This window comes from Myxocyprinus asiaticus, chromosome 32 (assembly GCF_019703515.2).
Source record: "Myxocyprinus asiaticus isolate MX2 ecotype Aquarium Trade chromosome 32, UBuf_Myxa_2, whole genome shotgun sequence".
Taxonomy (NCBI): domain Eukaryota; kingdom Metazoa; phylum Chordata; class Actinopteri; order Cypriniformes; family Catostomidae; genus Myxocyprinus; species Myxocyprinus asiaticus.
The window spans coordinates 3126820-3153588 of record NC_059375.1 but is presented as its reverse complement, the minus strand read 5'-3'; the positions used below and the strand labels follow the sequence as shown (position 1 = coordinate 3153588).

General features: G+C 37.9%; 1 protein-coding gene across 1 annotated transcript in view; it reads left to right on the top strand.

The window, feature by feature from the left end:
- Positions 1-26769, top strand: part of ccser2b (coiled-coil serine-rich protein 2b) — a 169204-nt gene that overhangs the window by 33517 nt on the left and 108918 nt on the right. Inside the window, exons 2-3 of the mRNA XM_051666952.1 lie at positions 12532-13926; positions 18104-18288. Coding sequence (XP_051522912.1) covers positions 12567-13926; positions 18104-18288 — 1545 coding nt within the window. The 5' untranslated portion in view covers positions 12532-12566. The remainder of the gene's footprint in view (positions 1-12531; positions 13927-18103; positions 18289-26769) is intronic.

Genomic DNA, 26769 nt, shown 5'->3' with positions numbered 1-26769 from the left:
ATCTGAAACACCATCTTTTCAGAGTCATATTTTTTATATTATATTTATACATTATATTTTCTTTAATTAAATTCAGTAATAGTTTATAACTTTTGGCACCTAGACAAGGTTACATACAATTTCCATTCAACAGTTCAAGGACGGGCAAAGAGGAGCCAGGAACCGGCTGAACAGTCAACATAAAGTTTAATCAGAAACGTAACTTAAAACAAACATAAACAAACACACACATACATGCAACGCGGCTGCGTGCGTCTCTCTCTCTCTCGAACTTGCGCCTCCGGCTAGTCTTTATCCCCCTCCTGGCTGATTAGCCCGAATCAGTGTGTTCTCACGGCCGGCCCCGCCCTCCTCCTTGTCACACTCCTCCATCACCTGACTCAGGCCAGGGAAACCCCCAGCATGACGCACTCCCCTCCTTTCCTGGGGGGGTGTTCCCCACCTTTCTGGAGCCCTGGGAGAGACGAGGAGAGGGAAAGAGCAAGGCGTGGTGACAGAGAGAGGAGAGAGTGAAAAACTTGCCCGCCGGCTCCCGGATGCGCTATCGCCCGGTCCTCAACCACTGCTCCGCACTCTGGTGGACACTAGCTCGCTCATCCCCTGGCGGACGGCAGCGAGTTCTCTGGCCCCTTGCGGATGGAACCGCTACTCACCTTCTTTGGCGGACGGCAGTGGTTCCTCCGGCTCTCGGCGGCCAGCAGCGACCCGTCCGTCTCCAGGCAGACGGCCGTGGCTGCTCCCCTGGTGGGTGGCAGCAGCGAGGACTCCATGACAGCGCATCCCTCCTCCCTCCCGGGTTTAGGCATCACTGTAACAGTTCAAGGACGGGCAAGGAGGAGGCGGGAACCGACTGAACAGTCAACATAAATTTTAATCAGAAACTCAATATAAAACAAACATAAACGCAGACACACATGCAATGCGGACGCGTGCGTCTCTCTCTCGCAAACTGGTCCCTCTGGCTAGTCTTTATCCCCCTCTTGGCTGATTAGCCTCGTCGTCGTCACAGTGTGTAATTCTGAACTCACTTTTTTAGGAACTCACTTTTTTATATTGGAAATTATTTTTGAAACTATCTTACAGTATGCCTATCATGATTGTTCTCCCTTCAAAGCCATCAGTTATGCCGTTGGGAACGTGTGGTTAGTCAACTTTGTGTGTGTGCCAGGGGGCGGGACTATTTGAGTGCAAGGTGAGGCCCTTTCTGACGTAGCAAATCCACCTCTGCCACCTACGTGGAACACCTAAATAAGTTTAGAGTTTGTGTAAGTTTCTAGTAAATTGCTGCTGTCAAAGATTTTCACTTGTAGTAATTCCATATGCTGATCTCAATAAGCATTTTAACTAGTGAAAATTGAATGATAGATATCTGTAATTCATAAAGAGCTTGCAATAGTTTCTTTCATGAAATGCTCAGGTTTTGCTTCACTTAAAGAGTGTTGTCCTTATTATTTCATAACCCTGTTTTCTATAATGGAGTATTTTACATCGAAAAATTGGTCGCAGGTTGGCTGCTACACAGCTGCTCAATAATTAAACTGTGTAGGACTAGAATTTTTAGAGTTTTTAAACTGACCTATTTTTTCATGCTATATGAAGTTCTTCAGGATGTAGTCTGCTCTTTAAAGCTAATCTTTCAGCTAATTTGCCGTCTCTTCCAAATCAATGTTTAGCTAACTTTATGTACTGCTTCCCGCATGGCCTTGCATTTTCCTGTGGCTGTAGCTTGAGTGCTCTATAAAAAGCTCTTTCTCATTTTCCCGTGAGGGCTTCAGTGCTGTAATAAATCCTCGATCAATATACTTCACCATGATTCTCCCAGGCCACTGTAGTGATTAGATGTGATTTGGCATTATATGGATGGTGGACGGCCATGCGAGAGTTTGCGGTGTTTTTCTGCTGGTGGTGACCCCGCTAGATTATGCTGCCTGGACTTTGATCAGGACTAAGCCTGGATCAGAGACTGTGGAGGGATATGGGTCACAGAGAGTGCGAGTGTGTGAACGATGTCAATGATAGCAGGTCATTAGAGGTCAGAGACTGACTCACAATAAAAATTATCTGTTGAAATTTAAATAAAACGATGTTTCTAAGAAAAAATTTATTTATTTAATTTATTTAAATTTCAACAGGTAAAATTTGTGTGTTCTGAGCACAAACACACACACACACACACACACACACACTCATATATATATATATATATATACAGATAGATACATATACAGATAGATACATTCCGCATTTGGCTGGTTCGAATACATCAACCTCGCGGCCAACTTGGAACAGTAAACAAGGAGACCTGTTTGAATGTAAGTCAATAGAGGAGAAGCCTCAGTCAAAAGCCAAACTGCTTTTGTTAGGAAACAATTTATCATGTAATTAATTTACTGTCTGGGACCTGATCTTCAGTATGTTTGCCATGATATATTTATTTGTAGAGAACTTTATCTATGTACACTGACGGCCAAAAGTTTGGAATAATGTACAGATTTTGCTGTTTCGGAAGGAAATTGGTACTTTAATTCAAGTGGTATCCAACTGATCACAAAGTATAGTCAGGACATTACTGATGTAAAAAAACAACACCATCGCTATTTGAAAAAAGTCATTTTTGATCAAATCTAGACAGGCCCCATTTCCAGCAGCCATCACTCCAACACCTTATCCTTGAGTAATCATGCTAAATTGCTAATTTGGTACTAGAAAATCACTTGTCATTATATCAAACACAGTTGAAAGATATTTGGTTCATTAAATGAAGCTTAACATTGTGTTTGTGTTTGTTTTTGAGTTGTCACAGTATGCAATAGACTGGCATGTCTTAAGGTCAATATTAGGTCAAAAATGGCAAAAAAGAAACAGCTTTCTCTAGAAACTCATCAGTCAATCATTGTTTTGAGGAATGGAGGCTATACAATGCTTGAAATTGCCAGAAAAACTGAAGATTTCATACAAAGGTGTACACTACAGTCTTCAAAGACAAAGGACAACTGACTCTAACAAGGACAGAAAGAGATGTGGAAGACCAGATGTACAACTAAACAAGAGGATAAGTACATCAGAGTCTCTAGTTTGAGAAATAGACGCCTCACATGTCCTCAGCTGACAGCTTCATTGAATTCTACCCGCTCAACACCAGTTTCATGTACAACAGTAAAGAGAAGACTCAGGGGTGCAGGCCTTATGGGAAGAATTGCAAAGAAAAAGGCACTTTTGAAACAGAAAAACAAAAAGAAAAGGTTAAAGTGGGCAAAGAAACACAGACATTGGACAACAGATAATTGGAAGAGTGTTATGGATCTTAACCCCATTGAGCTTTTGTGGGATCAGCTAGACTGTAAGGTGTGTGAGAAGTGCCCGACAAGACAGCCACATCTATGACAAGTGCTACAGGAAGTGTGGGGTAAAATGTCACCTGAGTATCTGGACAAACTGACAGCTAGAATGCCAAGGATCTGCAAAGCTGTCATTGCTGCACGTAGAGGATTTTTTGATGAGAACTCTTAAGTAGTTTAAGAAGTTCTGACATTTTTTGTCAATATGTAATAGTAATGTTTCATGTTATTAATGTACTGACTATACATTGTGATCAGTTGAATGCCACTTTGGTGAATAAAAGTACCAATTTCTTTCCATAGGAGCAAAATCTGTACATTATTCCAAACTTTTGGCCACCATTGTATGTATATCTATGGTTCTGAGGTGTTTTGGATGCTTGCTAGGTGGTGTGCCCAAGTGAACACCCCCAAGTCTCTCATGTGGTATCATATTACTTCCTCACATAACACTAGCAATAGACAGCAAATATTAGCTTAAGGATTCACAAGAGACATGTATGTCACAGCACAACACAGACAAAGTTGTGTTAAGAGTATAAAACATCTGAAACATGCATGCTTTTTTCTTCATATTGTATAGAGCTTGTCTAGACAGGAACTAGAGCTTCATCGGTTACCAAATGGACACTCACTAAGACTGAATTGCACCTGCTGATAGTTGCATTTACAGTTGAAGTCAGAAGTTTACATACACCTTAGCCAAATTAATTTAAACTCAGTTTTTCACAATTTCTGACATTTAATCGTAGAAAACATTCCCTGTCTTAGGTCAGTTAGGATCACGTCCTTATTTTAAGAATGTGAAATGTCAGAATAATAGTAGAGAGAATGATTTATTTCAGCTTTTATTTCTTTCATCACATTCCCAGTGGGTCAGAAGTTTACATACACTTTGTTAGTATTTGGGAGCATTGCCTTAAATTGTTTAACTTGGGTCAAACGTTTTGAGTAGCCTTCCACAAGCTTCTTACAATAAGTTGCTGGAATTTTTGCCCATTCCTCCGGACAGAACTGGTTTAACTGAGTCAGGTTTGTAGGCCTCCTTGCTTGCACACGCTTTTTCAGTTCTGCCCACAAATTTTCAATCGGATTGAGGTCAGGGCTTTGTGATGGCCACTCCAATACCTTGACTTTGTTGTCCTTAAGCCATTTTTGGAGGTATGCTTGGGGTCATTGTCCATTTGGAAGACCCATTTGCGACTGAGCTTTAACTTCCTGGCTTATGTCTTGAGATGTTTCTTCAATATATCTACATAAATTTCCTTCCTCATGATGCCATCTATTTTGTGAAGTGCACCAGTCCCTTCTGCAGCAAAGCACCCCCACAATATGATTCTGCCACCCCCATGCTTCCCGGTTGGGATGGTGTTCTTTGGCTTGCAAGCCTCACACTTATTCCTTCAAACATAACAATGGTCATTATGACCAAACAGTTAAATTTTTTGTTTCATCAGACCAGAGGACATTTCTCCAAAAAGTAAGATCTTTGTCCCCATGTGCACTTGCAAACTGTAGTCTGGCTTTTTTATGGTGGTTTTGGAGCAGTGGCTTCTTCCTTGCTGAGCAGCCTTTCAGGTAATGTCGATGTAGGACTCGTTTTACTGTGGATATAGATACTTGTCTATCTGTTTTCTCCAGCATCTTCACAAGGTCCTTTGCTGTTGTTCTGGGAATGATTTGCAAGTTTTGCACCAAACCACGTTCATCTCTTGGACAGAATGTGTCTCATTTCTGAGCAGTATGATGGCTGCGTGGTCATGGTGTTTATACTTGCGTAGTATTGCGTGTACAGATGAACGTGGTACCTTCAGGCATTTGGAAATTGCTCCCAAAGATGGACCAGACTTGTGGAGGTCCACAATTTTTTTCTGAGGTCTTGGCTGATTTCTATAGATTTTCCGATGATCTCAAGCAAAGAGGCACTGAGTTTGAAGGTAGGCCTTAAAATACATTCACATGTACACCTTCAATTGACTCCAGTTAGCTTATCAGAAGCGAAATTAGGCCTGACATCATTTTCTGGGATTTTCCAAGCTGCTTAAAGGCACAGTTAACTTAGTGTATGTAAACTTCTGACCCACTGGAATTGTGATATAGTCAATTAAAAGTGAAACAATCTGTCTGTAAACAATTGTTGGAAACAGTTACTCATGTCATGCACAAAGATGATGTCCTAAACGACTTGCCAAAATTATAGTTGCTAATATGAAATCTGTGGAGTGGTTAAAAAAATTAGTTTTAATGACTTCAACCTAAGTGTATGTAAACTTCTGACTTCAACTGTATTTACACATTGTCTGCATGGTTTTAGCACACGATTCACTACAGAAATGGCATGAACACGTCCATTAGTGCTGATTGCAGTTTACACATGGCAGTTCCCCAGTTTGCAGGTCAGTTTTGAGTGCTAGGTTGTGGAGGATACCGCAGACTACCATGATCTGGCATGCTCCACCACTGTGCCTAAAGTGTACACCATAATTTTGTCAGGCAAATAGTGCTGACTTTTGTGAATCTGACAAAATGAGCATTATAACAATGACCATCATTTGCAAAGAAATGAGGTGTTTGTCCCAAAAAAGATGACTATTACTTCATTTTAATAAACATGGTGAAGCTCTATGGGTCAATGATGTGACACACTTTTTTTCTTTTTTTTTTTGTCTAGATCTATTAAATTAATTAAAATACATTACAAATGCAATTCACACAAAACAAATACTGGTCCTCTTTATATTAGGTGTCTTTAACTACTGTGTACTAGCATTAAAATACATACAATACAATACTTATTGTGTAACTACATGTTGTTCTGCAAAATTCTCATGAGATTGACATTTGCTGCTACTGAGGCTGAGGTACGGGTAGGTTAAGGAGTAGGGTTAGTGTTAGGGTAAGGGTTGCGTTAGGTTTAGGATGAGGGTCAGTGTTGGGTGTATCTGATTGCAAAGTAATTTGTTACTGTAATGTAATGCATTATATTTTAAATTCTTGTAATCAGATTAGAGTTACTTTCAAAGAAAGTAACTACTTAAGTACATTACTTTTGCTAAAGTAACATGTATAATACCTTTAAAATATGAATTCATATTTGTGTTAGCATTTCTGTGTCTGCGTTAGCATTTCTGTGACAGCTGAAGGGTGTGACAATGAATGTGGAGGAAATATAGACATTATGAATTTGAGCTGAAAACCAAAAACTTTATTAGGAAAAGTGATTTAGTAAGTAACTTAATAGTAAAATAATTAGTAATGTGATTACTTTTTAGATGAAGTAATCAGTAAAGTAATCTGATTACATTTGTTATAAAAGTAGTAATAAAAGTAGTGTAATAATTGTTAGTGGATTACTTATTTAGAGTAACTTACCCTACACTGATTAGGGGTAATGCTTACAGTGTTACTACAGATGTCATTAGGTACTTTAAATGACAACACGTACTGTATATACATAAGTATATTGTATCAAATGTAGATAAAGACACCTAATAAAAAAGTGCGTCCAAATTACTTGAATTCACCTTTTTCTATGATGAACATGTTTTTAATTACTGAAATTAAAGTTATTTTGACTTTTTCTAAAGCCAAAAAAGTCATGCGGTGTAACCAAAGAAATATTTGCACAACTAGTGCAGAATAATGTTTTGTTATTATTTCTTAAAATAATAAGCACCAAAACAGTTAAATATAAATATATATATATATATATAAATATTTGAACTTGAAACTTTTGTCTACCAAATCAAAGTAATGTGGTATGTAACCAACATGTAGGTAGCCATTTTGTTATGAAAAAAAAAAAAAAAAAAACTTAGACCCTCAAGTTTGTGAAGTTTAAAAATATGAAACATCAATATTTTTTAATTTTGTGCAACCCTGAGTCTTGATACTCTTGACTCAAAAATTCCATAATATTTTTCACCTTAAAAACATGTTTTAAAACTTTTTTGAAATTAATGATAAATACCTTTTACTTAATGATTACACTATATTATATTTTTAAGTTGAAAATACTATAAATATTTTTCAAAACATTGTGAAACCAACATGGTCTCAAAAATTACATTTCTGCAAACTTGATACATATTTTAGACTAGACTTTTAAAAGTTTTTCATTGTTATCACCTGAGATAACCTTATTTGGCACTGACCCCTTCACCAGTGCATATTGCACATGGTTGTTAAGTGAATAGTACTGCATGCTAAACTTGTGCAACTATTTACATTTTGAATTCGTACCTCTGACACTGGAAATACATTTGTTCTTTTCACTAAGCATTTTGGTGTCTCAGTCGTCACTTTCATGTGTCTGTCTCTGCACTGGACTATTACTGCCTCTTCCTAAGAACTGTTTATGTTGACACTTATTTACAATTGACCAACTTCAAGACTGATCCTTTTCTACATGTATTCAGCCCTTGTGCTTGACTTGTGATGTTTAGACCTAATTTAGTTTTGCTCTCACAGGCCACACTAAATCTGAAGCAAATGGTTAGTTTGATAGTGGTACTTAAAGCTTCCTCATTCCTTTATAATTAGAGCTGGGTGGCGTACTCATCCAGACAGACAGGATTACGTAATAGCAGATGGCAACTTTTTTCTAAGCTCCATCATGTCTCACCCCTATAATATTTTACTTCTTGTTCAGTTATTATGAGTCAGTCGTTGAAGGTCATCACCTTCAGTATCCTTAAGAAGAACCTTCACCTGAAGGCTAAACATATTCTTTCGTGATCAACAGTGATCAAAACATGCTTCCAGTGCTGAGGGATCTGAGCTGTTGTCACGGGGAGCGTCGCTGTCTCTCACTCCTGAATAAATACTTTGTTGTCTGCCAACTCCACTTGGTCATGCTTTATTCCTTCAGTGCATTTATTGATATGAAGCACACTTTTGAACATTAATCATAAATCTATTGAAGAATAATTCCTTGTGTCCCTGCATCAAGATTAGCTACAGCTCAATGCCCATGTGGTGTTGTTTGTGTAGTAGTTTGTGTTTTCTCTATTTTTGGCCCTCAGGTGTTGATAAAATTCTCCTTTAATTAGAGAGTTGTTTGGGAAAGTGAGCTGTTCGTAATATGAACAGACATTTTCAACACAAGGAATGTTCATCATATCATCATATCATATGAACATATGAATGTTAATTATGGAAGAATGGTTTCATGTTCTTAAGTAATTATTCAAGACTAGTAAACAGTCAGTAATAAAATAACAATAAAAAACAGCATAAAACTACTACTGGTCTTCACTGTATGATTATAATACATGAATACTTTTTAAAGCTACTAAAGTTACTCAGTCAAGAGCATTGAGTGTTTTCTTGTTTTCTTGTTCTGGTTTTTTGATTATTATAATGACACACTAGACATCAGCAGGTCTATTAGCTTACATTTATACTTTCAAGTCCCACATTTTAATACAAATCCATTTTTTTTCTCCGCTGTTTACGTTCACTTTAGACATTACTCTCTGTTTACATGAATACGTCACCAAGATGGGCATTTTGGCAGCATTTTGAAATTTATTTGACTGTTCAGGTGCGCATTAGCACGAGCATTTTCGGAGCACAATGCATGTTCAGCACATACACATACTCCGCCTGTCAATCAAACAGGGCGCAGCTGTTACTAGATCACTAGCAAATTATAAAATTACGTGCTCTGGATTACTTTCAACAGCAGACTAAGACTATGAACTTTCTAATAAGTGACACAGGCCTAGGCTATCACAGATATAGCTGGTTATTTTTTCATTATTGACGTTTCAATCAGTCTGCTTGTCCGATTGGGCAAGTAAAATTCTCTTTCACTTGCCCCTTCAAAAATCCACCTGTACCGGACAAGCATTAATGTTGAGCCCTGATTAAATATTGTACTCAACATTCTCCGATAACAATTTTTTCTTCTGCAGAATAGCTCCTAAAATAAATGTACGTTGTTTAAAATTAGTTTTAGATATTATTTTGGAAAACAAGCCAAAAAAAAGATGTAAAAAAACGTATTTTGTTCCAGTGTTTCATGGGCTAAGACTACACTCTCTCACCTTTATGTTCACTTCGATCCATCTTTAACTCACAAAAAACAAACTTTCTCTTCTAAATAGAGTTACGTATCCCTATTTTTCTTCATGATAAGGTACACACAGTGAATGTGACATACAGTTGAAGTCAGAAGTTTACATACACTTAGGTTGTAAGTCATTAAAACAAATTTTTTAACCACTCCACAGATTTCATATTAGTAAACTATAGTTTTGTCAAGTCGTTTAGGACATTTACTTTGTGCATGAAATGAGTAATTTTTCCAACAATTATTTACAGACAGATTGTTTCACTTTTAATTGACTATATCACAATTCCAGTGGGTCAGAAGTTTACATACACTAAGTTAACTGTGCCTTTAAGCAGCTTGGAAAATTCCAGAAAATGCCTTTAGGCAATTAGCCAATTAGCTTCTGATAGGCTAATTGGAGTCAGTTGGAGGTGAACCCATGGATGTATTTTAAGGCCTACCTTAAAACTCAGTGCCTCTTTGCTTGACATCATGGGGAAATCAAAAGAAATCAGCCAAGACCTCAGAAAAAAATTGTGGACCTCCACAAGTCTGGTTCATCCTTGGGAGCAATTTCCAAATGCCCGAAGGTACCACATTCATCTGTACAAACAATAGTACACAAGTATAAACACCATGGGACCACACAGCCGTCATACCGCACATTCTGTCTCCTAGAGATGAACATAGAAGATTCAAGATTCAATCTCTTCCCCGTCACTTCACACAACTCATAGACTTATAGGAGTTTATTTTCATAAGCCGCTTCCTTATTATTTGAACTTTAATAAAGGATGCTTTAAAGATATAATGCCGGAGTGTTTCATTGTGAAATGGAATGCGGCACAATAATCGTTTTATCTAGATTATATTGTTTTCATGATCATTGGAAGCCAAAATAATTGTAATTGAAAGTAATTTAAAATACAATTTTATTAATCGCCTAGCCCTACTAAAGACTCATTTTTTCAGCCAGGCATACACCTAATTTATCTTTCAACTCATATTTATGCTGCATTAGTTAGGTCTGCTGAAACCGGAAACACTTCTCATATTCTATAATCCTGCTTTAAAGTGAATGGCATCTACGCTAATTATTATTCTTAACCTCAGGATACATATCCTGAAGTTACCAGAACCTGCCAGATCCAGCTCCGGTCCTGCCTGATGTCCAACTCCCACTACTACGTGTTGCTGAGTGATGATGACCAACTGCAGTCTGTGCCAGCCAGATATCACTTCAGTCTACAACAGTGGACTTCACAGAGGATGAACCTATGCCAGCACCAACTGTCAGACATGGGATACTTCACTGGACACTGCCTGAAACTTGGACTTAAAATGGACTCCACCGGAAATTAATCTGCCACAAGCTTACAGTCGAACTACAATGCACCTCACTGACCTCTGCCTCCATCACCTTGGTCAAAGGATGGACTACACTCTTAAAATGCAATACACAGATAATAAATTAATTGCAACCTTCACCAGCCAAATAACAATAGACAATGCATGTGTTTGCACTTCCGCAGTTAATTAAGAATGTAAATTCTAAGACTTTAGTCATTAATTTTACAGTTAATACAATATATTTTTGTTTAAACATTGGCCCCTAACACTTACTTAGTTTACTCATTTTAAATCTTGACTTGTACTACATATAAATAACTAATATTGTCATTATATTCATGCTGTTTAGTCAGAGGAGAACAGGCCCCCTCAGTGAGCCTGGTTTCCCCCAAGGTTATTTTTCTCCTTTAACCAACATCTTTTGGAGTTTTGTGTTCCTTGCCACAGTCACCTTAAGCTTGCTCACTGGGGGACTAAATTTACAATGATATCTTTTTTTTTCTTTTCTTTTTTAAACTGCACTATTATGACTCGAAGACATTACTATATTACAGGTTTTTCTGTTGAAGCATAATTTTCTGTAAAGCTGCTTTGAAATGATGTGTGTGAAAAGCGCTATAAAAATAAAAATGACTTGACTCTGAGTTCTCTTATGATCATTGGCCTCCAACTTCAAATGCTTAAGGACTGCACTTCTCTATTGTTTGGCATCTTCATATTGTCCTCTTTAAGCAAAGGGAGCACTTAAAACAAGGTTTTAGTTTGGGATTAGTCTCAGCCTAATGGATTCAGATTTTTATTTATTTATTATTATTTATAAGATATGAGCTAATACGTTTTTGGGTGTCCATAATTACCCTCTTGATGCATGTCTGCAGAAAAATTTTAAATAGTTTTTTTTTTTTATCAAGATCATTTCTAGATGACATACTTTACCCATATTCAGTAGGGCCATAAAAATGAAAATATAAAAAAGGAAAGTTTGTTCTGAACTAGAATCTAAAAGTGTATTAAGATATCTTTAATACTTCTGGAGTTATTGGCACTCCAACTTTGGAAAACAACACAAAAGTTTTAAATCTCACCATTGGCATTTGATGCAGCAAGGCATGCCGAAGTCAGCATCGACCTCTGGTTGAGTTGACAGAATGACCCACACATTTCCTCTAATTCTTTATTCTTAATTTTTTGCCTATTTATTATTGCGGTTTAGTCTAGTTCAGATTAATCCGGCTCTAAACGGCAAAACAAAAAAGGGGTTGTTTGCTTTCCATGTCAGTCAGATTGTGTGCCCGTATCTAAGTGAGCTTCTCTTGGCCACAATAAGCTACAAAGCAGACCAGACTTTATACAGAGAGTCAAAAGTCTGTATATGTGAGACTAGTTTTGGCTAGAACTAAATGTTCAATCATAAGGGTGTGGTCAAAGTTAGACTCACCCACAGTTTGGAGGTGTGGTGACATGATTGATTGGGATAAATTAGGTGATGAGTTAGATATGGGAATTTCAACTGAGCTTTACTTTCCTTTATTCTCTTCACCTTGCAACCACTACATAAAATGGCCATGTTACTGTACATTCAAAGCTGAGAATATGTGGTGTTTGCTGACAAAGGATTGCCTACAAATGGGAAAATTACATGACAGTGAATAATTGGAACAGTTTTTGCCTTGACCTTTGGTAGAGTCTTCTTTGCTGTTGTGTATTTAATACATGTAGCTGACAACATGTAAATGCAATGCTGCAGTTTGCTTCGACTCATATTTTCACCCTCTTTCCCTGCAGCTCAGTCCTTACATCCATGGTGGTGCAGCTAGCTGATGGAAAGGAAGGCCGGCAAACAGCTCAACATGGTCTCCAGGCTGCCCAAGTTTACTTCTCGCTCCTCAGCTACAACCACAAACCCCCTTCACCAAGGATCTGCCCTCCCTGTCTCCTCTTTGGGGTGTAAAGGTTCACCTCAGGGGCGGCACACTATTTTGACACGAGTGCCATCACTGAAGTGGAGAAAGGGTGAAGAGGACAGTGGAAATAAAGTTCAACATTCTGACAGCTTGGAAGAGGAGACAAGTGTAGCTATATGTCCCCCTGTGGTTAAAAAGCCATCTCCCACAGATGCGGTTAAATTAAAGAGTGTAGTCCCCATTGCACAAAGTAGTAGCCCAAGGACTATATCCCAGCCCAGCAAAACCTATCCCCGAATGACTGCTCTCAAACGCCTCTCCGCAGGGCATGCCCTCTATAATGGCACCGCTACTCTGAAAGCCAGTGGTGTTAATGGACGTTGTGGGTCTGGCCTCTCAGGGTCTGGTCTGGAATATTCATCCCAACAAAGAAGCCTGGAGAGCACACTGTCCCTATCCAACGATAGCCTCAAGTCAGCCTCTAAAGAGAACATAGTGCGCTCTCTGAGTTTGACCCACTTCAAGAGGGTAGCATCCCCCACCAACCTTCCTATGACCCGTTCCTTTTCTTTTAACAAAGCTTCAGAGCTGGCTAAAGAGCTTCCAAAACCCTTAGCACAATCTCCAGTGGCTAGGTCACCCCTCATTAAGCCAAATCCGCTATTATCTGAAGGTAAAGTGAGCAAGTATGGGATTGCAAGTCCCTCTGTAACTACAAGTAGTGGGCCTTTGCCAAAAGGTACAATAAAGAAATCCCTTTTACCCAGCTTCTTGGGTAACAAGCCCTCAGCACTCAGCTACAGACTGACACGTCCATCACTCATCAAGTGTCCTCCTCTTGTTGTAGCTGAGACTGTCCAGAATGAAGCAGAATTGAATCGAAAGGTCAAAGATCCTACACAGGTAGCAGAAACCAGTTCAGAAGCAACTAGCAATGCTGAAAGTGCTGGAACTACTCCGGATGAGACCCCATCTGAAGCAAAGGAGGTAGATCACGGTCTAGGCCCTTCCTTGGAGGTCTTGGAGAACATGTCGCTATCATCCACCTCCTCCCTGGAGCACAACGACACTAGTGAGGAGTACATTGATGACTTTGATAATCTCGGGAATGGAGGCGAGATCTTGCTGTTGCCTGTCCACCAAGATGGGTTAGACCACATAGGACTATGTGAGGATGACAACGCTCTAATCGCTGAGTGTAGTGAGTCATCACCAGTGACCAGCTTGCACAGCTTCCTGTCTGAAACCGTTGATTGGTCAGGGATGGGCCTCACAGGTGCGACTGAGAATTGCTCTTTCCATTAACACCTCACATACAAAATTTTTCTGAAATTCTGATCACCAAAGCCCAAAGTATTCTTCGGTTTTTAAGTGTACACTAGCATATGTAGAGTTGAACACTCTAGTCTTTCTCCATTTGACAGTGTGTGCGTACACATACGTTCAATGCATAAGCACTGTGCCTACTATGGGATACTGGATTATTTCTCTTAAGGAGTTTAGACCTATAAAGATGCCTTTATAGTTTTTCAGACTCAAGTTGCAGACTCAAATGCAGATATCTCCTGATATCCTCAAACACATGCTACTGAAGTGCAAATCCATTGTTGTTTCCACATTCGTCTCCTGTGGCGTTAAAGGGTTAGTTCACCCAAAGATGAAAATTCTCTCATGATTTACTCACCTTTAAGCCATCCCAGATGTGTATGACTTTCCTTCTTCAGCAGAACCGAAGTGAAGATTTTTATAAGCACATTTCAGCTCTTTTTGACCATACAATGCAAGTTAACAGGTGCCATCAGTCTGCTGGCTATTTGACAGTCCAAAAGTCAGATTTAGGCATCATAAATGTAATCCACATGACTCCAGTCGATCAATTAATGTCTTTGTAGCAAACCAATAGGTTGGTTTAAGAATCAAATCAATAATTAAAATGTTTTTAACTTTAAATTGTTATTTCTGGCCAGCGCTGGATTGCTGTTTTTGAAATGAACTAACTCTCACGTGACGTTAGTTTCTCTGCTGTATACAAAGTGCATGCTTCCGACTTCTCGTGTAAATGCGCCATTGCGCTTACATCACGCACAGCAGTGCGATGGGTCGACTGTTAGTAGGAAGTGATTTTTAGCACAAACCTATTGATTTGCTTCAGAAGACATTATTTGATCGACTGGAGTCATGTGGATTACTTTTATGCTGCCTAAATATGTCGTTTGGACCGACAAACAGCCAGCAGCCTGATGGCACCTGTTTACTTGCATTGTATGGACATACAGAGCTGAAATGTGCTTATAAAAATCTTCACTTCAGTTCTGCTGAAGAAGGAAAGTCATACACATCTGGGATGGTTCAAAGGTAAGTAAATCATGAAAAGATTTTCATTTTAGGGTGAACTAACCCTTTATCTTTTTGCACTACTTTGTGAAACCAATGGCACAACTGTGAACGTTTCCACCAACTAATTAGTGCAAACAGTTCCAGGCACATTCGCACACTATGCATACAAAGTACGTAAGGTTAGAAAAACCGGGCTGTGCACGTACAGTGCTCGTGCATCCAGCAAATGATGAAAATAATGTCACTTTCCCTGTATGCATACACTAGCGTAAAAATGAAGTGTGTTTTGGGCTTAAGGCAACATACTAACTTAAATGGAACCTCATAAGTAAAATATTTTAAAATGCTCTGAAAGGTGCTGAAAGGTCTTGCTACTTAATTAGGCCGCCCCATTCCTTTATCCACACACCCCATCTCCCCATTCCCCCTCCCTCAATTTAAGCAAACCCAAAGTAAAATAATTCACAGGCAGAGAATGTTTCTGATTAGTATGTTTTCTGATTGGCTAAAAATGCTGGATCGCTCTGCTGATTGTTATTTTTGTTTTGCCCTTTACACAGTCTGTCACAGAGACAGGTGTGATTTCTCAAGACACCTATGTCAGTGACATCTTTCAGGCCGCAGAGACATTTTATGCACAGTATTCCAAAATTCCCTTGCAGCATGTTTAGTAGCCAGCAACTCTCTTAACAATCATTCACACGCTGCAATTTTTGTGACAAAAACCCCCATATAACTTCAGTGTGTGTGCTGTGGGATGCAACAAAACTTCAGGTGTACTTGCATAGATGTCTTTGCCTCGGTTGCATTCTGTGTATTCTTTATTAGCTGACCATCATTTTAGCTGCACTACAGACAATCATCACAGACCTTTTGTAATATTGTGGCCAAATCAGACCAGAAAACAACACAAACATTTGTAACTTCTAAATGAGAGATGATTTCAATGATGTAAGACAGTGGTTCTCATTTTAGTTTTGGTCATGCCTCACTTTGATGCAAGAAAACCTTTGACCCCCCAACTCTGTAATCTGATCGATTTAAGTTTTTTTTTTTTTTTTTATGCTTTTAAAAGATTTACTGCATTTTGTTTATCCTTATGTCATGAAAAAAGTTTTCTTTAAAAAAAAAATACAATGAAATGTATTCCAGTTTTTTTGAAAAAACTAATCTGTATGAACTCACTAGGACTAAATTGTTCTGTTATTTTCTGCATACTTTGTGTTATATAAATATATAAAATATTTTAATAATGCCTATATACTTGTAAACCATCCAAAAAATAGAATACAAAATAAGTGATACTAATGCAGAAGCAAAGTTAATACATAATAGCTCATCCAAAAATGTTATTTTCTGCCATCATTTACTCTCCCTCCTCGTTCAAAACGGGTTTGACTTTTTCAAAAACTAATACTAATTTGTTAACTGACCCTTCGCAAACGCCTTGAAAGTGTTTCTGAAAGTGTTTGAAAGAGTCTATGGGAGTAATATGTATTTGAGTAGTTTTAAGTGGAATTTTATAGAAATGATCCAAAACATTTACTGTATGTAGAGAGGAGACATGCAGTTTTTTTTTTGTTTTTTTTAATCTTTAAATAAATCTAGAGAAGAGTGTGTTCCCAAATGAACATGTATAATAACAGCAAGGACACCTACATTTGCTCCAAGGTAAATTAAAGCTAATAACTGAACGTTAAAGGTGAAAGTAGATAAAGAGTTTACAGCATCATAGTGAGTATGTTATGAGACATTATGAACAGTTCTGTGCACTTAATTTTATCAGGTATGTAATCGCTATCAAATGATGCTGTGATAATCGTTTTTCTGTATTAAAAAAATCTGATATTTTCCAAATCTGCTTTTTTTGTACCAGTATTTACATTGACTTTAGACATAACCGACTGTGTTTACATTAAAACCTCGCCAAGACAGGAATTTGATGACATTTTTTAAGCGTATTTGCCCATTTAGGCACGAATCCGCAGCACTCGATGAGCACACACATAAACTACCTGTCGGCAAAGTCCCTTTTGAGGCTGTCAGACTCACACACGGCAACAGAACCGAGGGAATCTTTGAGATTCTTTTTATTTGTGTGGTTTCTCTCTCTGCTCTCTCTGACCCTGTTTCCACCTGGTATTAAGATGTGTCTCTGATGATCCGATCACATGTGGTCAGGTGAGACACATGGCTGTTTACACCTGGTTATTTAAATGCATCTCCTGTTTCTACTTGTGTTCGGATTTGGAGAGGAGGGTCTCCGTTTCATGATGACATACATCAGTCACTCGGTCAATGTGCTACTGCATGATATTAAAGCACAACAATGTCAGAAAAGACAAAGAAAGCGAAAAAAACAGCGTGCTGTTTCACCCAGATTCTGTTGAAATTGAATCTAAGCACAAACGCAACATGTCAAGCAGAAATATCCGTTATTTTAGTGGATTACCTGTATTAAAAGAGCTTCAGGTGTTCATGCTTGTCTTATGTGTTGATATCAAACACACTAACGATTCCTGAAACTCTTGTGATTGTGTATGTATCTGCTTTTTAAAATGTTCCAATCAGATGGTTATTTTGTTTTAAAGTTTAAACTCTTGTTTTAGTGCAGCGGTTGATTGACAGGTGAGGGGTGGCACTTCATGCATACAGGACACATTAGCATTTACACCTCAAATGTGATGTGGACACATGCGTTTTTGATCACATTCGTATGTGGTTTTTGTGATCTGATCACAACATGTTTTAGACCCTGTTTAGACCTGTATTTAGGGCTGACCACATGTGATCGGAAACACATCTTAATACCAGGTGGTATTTACCTTTTGGCCTGTTATCGAGATCAGCCAGTGGTCGTCATTCTGATATTGTCTTCTCCACAAAGGAGTCATGAGATGCTACTACTTACTGTGGCCAAAGTGTGTCATCTTAGGGGGCAGCATTATTTGCTACCTACCTTTTGGAATAGCCTTTGCACGCCAATGATGCCTTAAAATCAAGTCAAAATCATCAAGATGGGAAAAGAGCTTCTTATTTAAAGATTGACTATGGTGTTTCCATGATCAGCAAGTATGGGTTTGAATGGCTGTATGACTCTTATCACTCTTTTTCAGCTGGTAAAGATGGCTTTGAGCATGAGACTTTGGCTGCTGTAGGTGATTTTCATCACGGCTCATCTCTGGACCTGTCACCCTCGGTCAGCTCCGGTGGAACCTACATGTGGGATGAAGAGGGGCTGGAAGCACTGGGTGGATCTGGACATCTGTGTGGGAGTTATGACTCTGATCTCAACAGCATGGTGAGTTAAAGCCTTGTTTTGCATATTTGTCACAAATATATGAAGGGCTGTGCCAATACAGTCATTCAGTATATTGATATATCGTGATACTTTTTCTCTCAATATTGTATCGATACTTAAGATCATATCATGTACAACTGGTCATTAATGATGTAGCTGGTCTAAATAAGTGCAAACCCTGAGACCGGTGTTTCTCAGTGCAGTCAGAGACACTTTAGAGGATTAATTCACCCCCCAGTTCTGCTGAACACAAACAAAGATCTTTACAAGAATATTTCAGCTCTGTAGGGCCATAAAATGCAAGAAGGTCCAAAACATTGAAGCTCAAAAAAGCACATAAAGGCAGCATAAAAGTAATCCACACGACTCCAGTGGTTAAATCCATATTTTCTGAAGTGATATGAGGTGTGGGTGAGAAACAGATCAATATTTAAGTCCTTTTTACTATAAATTCTCCTCCCTGCCCACAAAAGAAGAACCCTTTGGAGAGAGAAGCGCTTAGGAAGGCTGTTTGGAAGTGGAGATATATTGCAATATATTAAATCGCGATTTGTATCGTGAGGTAGTTGGCAATACCCAGCCCTAATAAGAAGTACATCAAAAAATGACTTTTTACACAAAGGAGGCAGTAACATTCGGGGCTTAGGTGGGGATGTAGAAGTCTTTGGCCCTGCGGTTGAGGAACACTGCTCTTTAAGCTACTCTCATACACTGCAAAGGGAAACTAAGGCGTCTAGTGTCTTTTCAAGCTGCTGAATTTCACTGTCAAATCGTCTGTGAATCAGTGTGCTTTGGGGTGGACATTTTCATTCATTCAGTGCTGTTGTTATATCAGTTTGTTGTGTAGGTCAAAGTGAGGTCTGTCTCATGTTTATCTCCCAGAGCTCGTGTTACTTGAGATGCCGTCTCTGATGACGCATCATAACATCGGCAGTGCTCTGATTGGCTCGTGCTGATGGTCAGATTGTCTGCTTCATAAATGGTGAGGTGAAATCAAAGTCAAAAGAGAGGATGACTGTGCACTTATGTTTTCAGCACTACTTCTCCTGATTCTATGTTGACTTCTTTACTGTCTACAGTATCATCTCAATTGGAACTCTCTTGAACAATATGAATCTAACATCAGTTTATAGAAAGAACACACAAACCGTTTTTGGGCTATAAATATCTGTGCTAATGTTTCTGTGTTTTAAACTGCAGGTGTTCTTGCTGTTTTTCTGTGGAAACAAAACTGCATTATGTATGTACAGATCCGCCCTGGGTGACCTGTACCTGGAGCTATTTTGAATGTGGTTTGATGGCAAGGTTTCTTCTATATTTCAATTTGATAGCCATCAGCGTTTTACTGTATGTCTGATCAAGTCAGATTCTGAATCACCCAGTCAGCTCAACTTACAAGTTGTAAGCATTATACCTAAAGTTTTATGACAATATGAGACATAATTACTAGTGCCCGACCAATATTAGCCTTTCACCAATATATCGGTATCGGCGTATATTTTACCGATATGCGCCGATATGAAAACTTTTTTTCAGAAGATATAATGCAGAAAAAAATGCTTTAGAACTGGTGTCATAGCGTAGTCTGTCCAGCAGAGCGCGCTTCGACTCCATTGTTTACAGAGCTGAGCTGACAGTGGCTCTGCAGACAGGGCAGAGTTGAGCGGTGTTTCGGTAAATTGCTAACTAGTCTTAAATACATACTGGAAACTTAATAAAAAATGACCCCATCATTTTCCCTTTTCAATATAACTAATATAACATTAACCTTGTCCCTGACAACCATGTCACTCATGTCTGTTTGCTGCTAGCCAGCTATAGTTTGTCAGTGCAGTCAGTAATGTAGCAGATTGAAAGGTAAACAAACATCAGCGCATCTTTTTACAGCTCAACAGACAACTGTGCGGTGGTTGATTTGTGTCTGTTGAGTGTTGATTTCATGCTATGTTGTTACCTAGTTGGTGAGACGCAGTGCTGGAAAGTAAAATAAACAACGTCCGTCTTTTACTCTCCGTGACAACAAGCTTATAGCTAACTAGCTAATCACGTAGCTACTTTCATTGTTGTCAGCTGAGTGGAAGCTAATGTGTAAACATGTATTCACCAAACTGTTTTGTTCAGGATTCACAGATTGGTACCCCCTACAACCAAACAATTCCAGTCATTGCATTTACAAAATGTAATATTTAAAAGTCTGGTTTTCCACCGTTGAAAGTTTCCCCTGAACTTGTATAGCAGAATATGGTGTTACATCGCTGCCGCTGTTTATCTTGGCTCGGCAGTATTAATATTGTCAGCATTTGACTGAAACTAAACAGTACTGATGTTTATTTAGCTATTTATTTTATTTTTATTTATTCTTTATTTTAATGGTCAGCATTTGACTGATACTAAACATACAGTACTGATGTTTATTAAGCTATTTATTGTATTTTTATTTATTCTTTATTTCCTCAGTGTTCATTTCTAGAATTTGTTGACTCTGGCTGTGTCTCGTTTGGAAGGCTGCAAACTCTGGAGGTCGCATTTCTCGGCCGCATACGTCATTGAGGCTGTCTCGTTTCATAAAAGTCATTAGGACACTTCGAATGCAGCCTTCAAATGCGACCTTCTTTCATGGGAATTCAGAGGATGCATTAGGTGTATCCTTCTGGGCACTCACAACCCACAATTCTTTGCTTCAACGGAAATGTCTTTATGCAGATTTGCCCGTAAATATGATGTTTAAACGCAAGTAATGTTAATTCTTAAACCTCAGTAGATGGGTGCAGAGTATATAGTAGGGGCAGTGGTAGCTCAGCGGTTAAGGCTCTGGGTTACTGATCAGAAGGTCGGGGGTTCAAGCCCCATCACCGCCAAGATGCCACTGTTGGGCCCTTGAGCAAGGCCCTTGACCCTATCTGCTCCAGGGGCGCCGTATCATGGCTGACCCTGCACTCTGACCCCAGCCTAGCTGGGATATGTGAAAAAGAAGAATTTCACTGTATATGTGCAAATGTATAATGTGTGATAAATAAAGAAAATTATAATTAAATTATAAATTATAGTATGTATAATTATATTAATATATAATTAAAATAAAGTATTAGACTAAAAGTACACCTGTAAAATCTATTTTCTTTTCTGTCTACATCTTTATAACTCTCCTAAATTTTACCTCATACATTCCCTTCCAGAGGGACTTTGTTCCCTTCTCACTCAAAGTGCTCGCGCTTGTTAAAGAGTGGCGTGCTGTCATAGCAACCATGATACGTTCCGTTTCCGTTTGTCCTACGAAGGCCATCTCGTTTAAATGAGACTTGTTTAAAGGAGGACACTCGGTGTACTGCAGCCTTCAAAGGACGTGACCTCCGGAGGATGCATCCTTCCAAACGAGACACAGCCAATGTATAATAATAATGTCATATATTCTTTGATAAAAATATTTGTTTAAGAAAGCAGCCTTCTCAGTACCTTTGCATAGTCATATCGGTGCAAAATCCACATAGAAAATATCGGCCACCGTAATGGTAATGGGTGAATTTTCTCTCTCTGATATCGGTATCGGTCTCAAAAATCCCATATCGGTCGGGCTTTAATAATGACATACCGCTACCGTTACTTTTAGTGATTTGTTTATTTTAATAATACTTTCTGATTATAATATCTGATGTTTTATTTGGCTCTGATGGCTGAGTGAAAACCAGTGTCACTTGCTGGTATGACAGCGACATCTTGTGGATGTTTCATGTCATACACTGTAAAAAGTACTATGTGAAAACTACTTAAAAAAAGTACAGTAACAGTATTACACATAATAATTTTAAGAACTCTTTAAGCCTTGTTTTTTTTTTTTTTTTTTATGAAATCTCCTTAATTAAATCATGTGAAGTGACTCAAATTAGTGAGTATATGACACACGATGCATTTTAACACTGTGTTTATTCTACTAATTATATTAAGCAAATTTGCAGATTTTTGTAAGGCTTAGAATTATAAAAGTATTTTTTTCCACATTAAAATATTTTAAATGATTAATACCTAATGCATTTTAATGCATTTATCAATAATATTTTAAATATCATTTCCACTCAAAACATTTAGACATGAATTTAGATATTTAGATATAACTCGTACAACAACAAAATATAAAAAAACAAACACTCATGTATGGTTAAGTATTTATTTTATCAAACAGGGAGCAGTGTAGGTTACACAAAACATTGATAAAATAGATGTATATATATATAATAAGCCTTTTTAAATGCTAGGCTTCATTTTTGTTAAATGTTAAAGGTTAAGATATATAATATTTATAGGCGGGTGTATGAACAGTATGCCAATGGATTTAACAACTTAGCTAATGCTAGCTACTAAAACAAATGTAGAGCACATGGCTAACTTTGCATGTTTGAGTTGAAAGCCGAGTAATAGCGTACACCATGAAAAAAGATTTTGCACCTTAATAATTTAATGACATTAAAAATGACTTAAAATGCATAGTTTAAAAATAAAACAGTTAGGTATAGTACAAACCATGATCTCTTTACAATAGCCAATTAGTGTAATTATGTTACCCCTTTTCATCTTGGTTCCTTGTTGGAAATTTAGATGGAAATGTTCAAATTCTTTAAGTGCATAAAAAAACAAAACTAGTTTGTTGCATCACACACTAACAGGTTGTTACATCGGGCAAGATTTCGATATAAACACAGAATATAAAATGGAGATATCCAAAATATGCAATGTTGGCAGTGCTCCAGAACTGGATTGCACACACCTGGCCTATGAGACAATTTAAGAAGTAAAAGGATATTTAAATATTATTAAGGCTTACCTTTTAGCATGTTCATGTGTCAACCAGTCTGCCAACATGTCTTCAAATCAGCTGTTGTTCACTTTCAAATGAATTGGTGTCCTTAAATCAAATCAGAATATAGCACAAATTTTCCTAAAATAATTAGGTTGTCTCTTAAATTTATTAGTTAAATGTACCCAAGATTTTTTAGACAATGCTAAGCCATCATTTCAAAATGAAGTATCCGTAACATTTATGAACTTCATGTTAATTTTTTTTATCAAATTTACTTGGCACGTGAATCACTTTTTACAGTGAAGCTGGATGAAAGATGTTATTTTTGATTTGTTCATACTCCACACATATCAGGGTTGTGCTCAATCTCAATTTCAATTCATAATTAGATAGCAAACAGAATCCCAAATTGTCATTTGAATAGAAATGTATGGAAGTAGAATTAAAATGCAGCAAAATTAGATTTACATGCATCCAAGGTCAAAAAACACTTTAATCTGCTCATAATTTAAATTGCAGCATTACCTTTTTTTCCCCAGTGTCAAAAACGACTCGTTCAATGATCCATTCTAAAGGATTCATTCTAAACTCCTCCTTTCAGAGAGCCTACTCTGCTCTGATTGGTCAGATGTCCCAGTCTGTTGTGATTGGTCTACCGTTTAGTGTAGTGTTTGAGGGCGGGTCAAAGCTGTTCGCGAGCATCCAATGAAGACCAGAGGCGGGTTTTTTGTTACCAAATTACGTAGGTTACTACAGGAAGTAAGTCTGGAATTACTAACGACTCGTTTCAGGTGTTCAGAATCGGTTCTTTCTTTTGGGAGTCAATAACTCCATTTGTCGTGCACTTTGATTTTTGAAACTTTGCAGACTTTTTACATTCATAAACATCTATATAACACTCTACATGAAAGATAATATTTGAAAAACCATAATAGGTGCTCTTTAAGTGTCTTCAGGGCATAAATTATGTGTGTCTGTAAATGCTGTTACGCCAACAACTAAGGGTAGGGCATAACTTTAAAGGGATAGTTCACCCAGAAATGCAAATTCTCTCATCATTTATCAACCTCATGCCATCCCAGATGTGTATGACTTTCTTTCTTCTGCTGAACTCAAAGATTTTTAGAAGACTATCTTAGCCCTGTAGGTCCTTACAATGCAAGTGAATGGTGACCAGAACTCTGAACTCCAAAAAGCACATAAAGGCAGCATAAATGTAATCCATATGACTCCAGTGGTTTAATCCATGTCTTCGGAAGAGATATGATAGGTGTGGGTGAGAAACAGATCAATATTTAAGTCTTTTTTTAACAAAATACTCCTCCCTGCCCAGTAGGTGGCGATATGCACGAAGAATGGAAATCACCAAAAACAAAAGAAGAATGTGAAAGTGGAGATTTTTATAAAAAAAAAAAAAAAGACTATTGATCTGTTTCTCACCCACACCTATCATATCACTTCTGAAGACATGGATTTAAACACTGGAGTCTTATGGATTACTTTTTATTTGTTGTTCAGCAGAAGAAAGAAAGTCATACACATCTGGGATGGCATGAGGGTGAGTAAATGATGAGAGAATTTTCATTTTTGGGTGAACTGTCCCTTTAACTGGGTCACAATCCCAATCACAGTTTTTTTGTTTTGTTTTGTTTTTTCACAAGATTTAAGATTTAAAGGGAGAGCTTGGTCCAAAATAATAAAAGAAACAGATTCTTAATGACTAAAGACTAGTTACCCTGTCAAACAGTGTTAATTTTTACAGTTATTACTTTTGTTTGTTATAGTCTTTTGACAAAACTGTCCTTTCAATTTGTCATATTCTTTAGTGAATTTACTCTGACAAAAATAAAGTTTTTAGTCAATGAAAATAACATATTTTAGTAGGTTATTTTTAGTATGTACAATAATGTGCCAATGTTAACTTCCCCATAAAGAAAATGCATGCTTGTCATCTATAACAAACACAAATCTGCAACAGCTAACGTCAAACGTGGTGTCCCCCAGGGCTCAGTCCTTGCATTTTCATGGCAATTTAAAATATATACATTTGTAATACATATATATATATATATATATATATACACCGTTGAAGTCATTAAAACTCATTTTTTTAACCACTCCACAGATTTCATATTAGCACACTGTAGTTTTGGTAAGTAATTTAGGACATCTACTTTGTGCATGACACAAGTAACTTTTCCAACAATTGTTTACAGACAGATTGTTTCACTTTTAACTGACTATATCACAATTCCAGTGGGTCAGAAGTTTACATACACTAACTTAACTGTGCCTTTAAGCAGCTCGGAAAATTCCAGAAAATTATGTCAAGCCTTTGGATGGTTAGCCAATTAGCCTCTGTACTTCTGTACTGTACTGAAATGAAGGTGTACCTGTGGATGTATTTTAAGGCCTACCTTCAAACTCAGTGCCTCTTTACTTGACATCATGTGAAAATCAAAAGAAATCCACCAAGACCTCAGAAAAAAAAAAAACTGTGGACCTCCACAAGTCTGGTTCATCCTTGGGAGCAATTCCCAAATGCCTGAAGGTACCACGTTCATCTGTACAAACAATAGTACGCAAGTATAAACAACATGTTACCACACAGCCATCATACCGCTTAGGAAGGAGATGCATTCTGTCTCCCAGAACAACAGCAAAGGACCTTGTGAAGATGCTGGAGGAAACAGGTAGACAAGTATCTATATCCACAGTAAAACGAGTCCTATATCGACATAACCTGAAAGGCTGCTCAGCAAGGAAGAAGTCACTGCTCCAAAACTGCCATAAAAAAGCCAGACTACAGTTTGCAAGTGCACATGGGAACAAAGATCTTACTTCTTGGAGAAATGTCCTCTGGTCTAATGAAACAAAAACTGTTTGGTCATAATGACCATTGTTATGTTTTAAGGAAAATTGTGAGGCTTGCAAGCCAAAGAACACCATCCCAACCGTGAAGCATGGGGGTGGCAGAATCATATTGTAGGGGTGCTTTGCTGCAGGATGGACTGGTGCACTTCACAAAATAGATGGCATCATGAGGAAGGAAAATCATGTGGATATATTGAAGCAACATCTCAAGACGTCAGCCAGGAAGTTAAAGCTCAGTCGCAAATGGATCTTCCAAATGGACAATGACACCAAGCATACCTCCAAAGTTGTGTTAAAATGACTGAAGGACAACAAGTCAAGGTATTGGAGTGGCCATCACAAAGCCCTGACCTCAATCTGATAGAAAATTTGTGGGCAGAACTGAAAAAGCGTGTGTGAGCAAGGAGGCCTACAAACCTGACTCAAAAATTCCAGCAACTTATTGTAAGAAGCTTGTGGAAGGCTACTCAAAACATTTGACCCAAGTTAAACAATTTAAGGCAATGCTACCAAATACTAACAAAGTGTATGTAAACTTCTGACCCACTGGGAATGTGATGAAAGAAATAAAAGCTGAAATAAATCATTCTCTTTACTATTATTCTGACATATCACATTCTTCAAATAAATTAGTGATCCTAACTGACCTAAGACAGGGATTGTTTTCTGTGAAAAACTGAGTTTAAATGTATTTGGTTAAGGTGTATGTAAACCTCTGACTTCAACTGTGTACTGTATATATAGTTTAAAAAGTAGTATTTATACTATTAGTATTTTGTGTACTGCCTTGAATTTATGGTGGTTTAAATTGTACT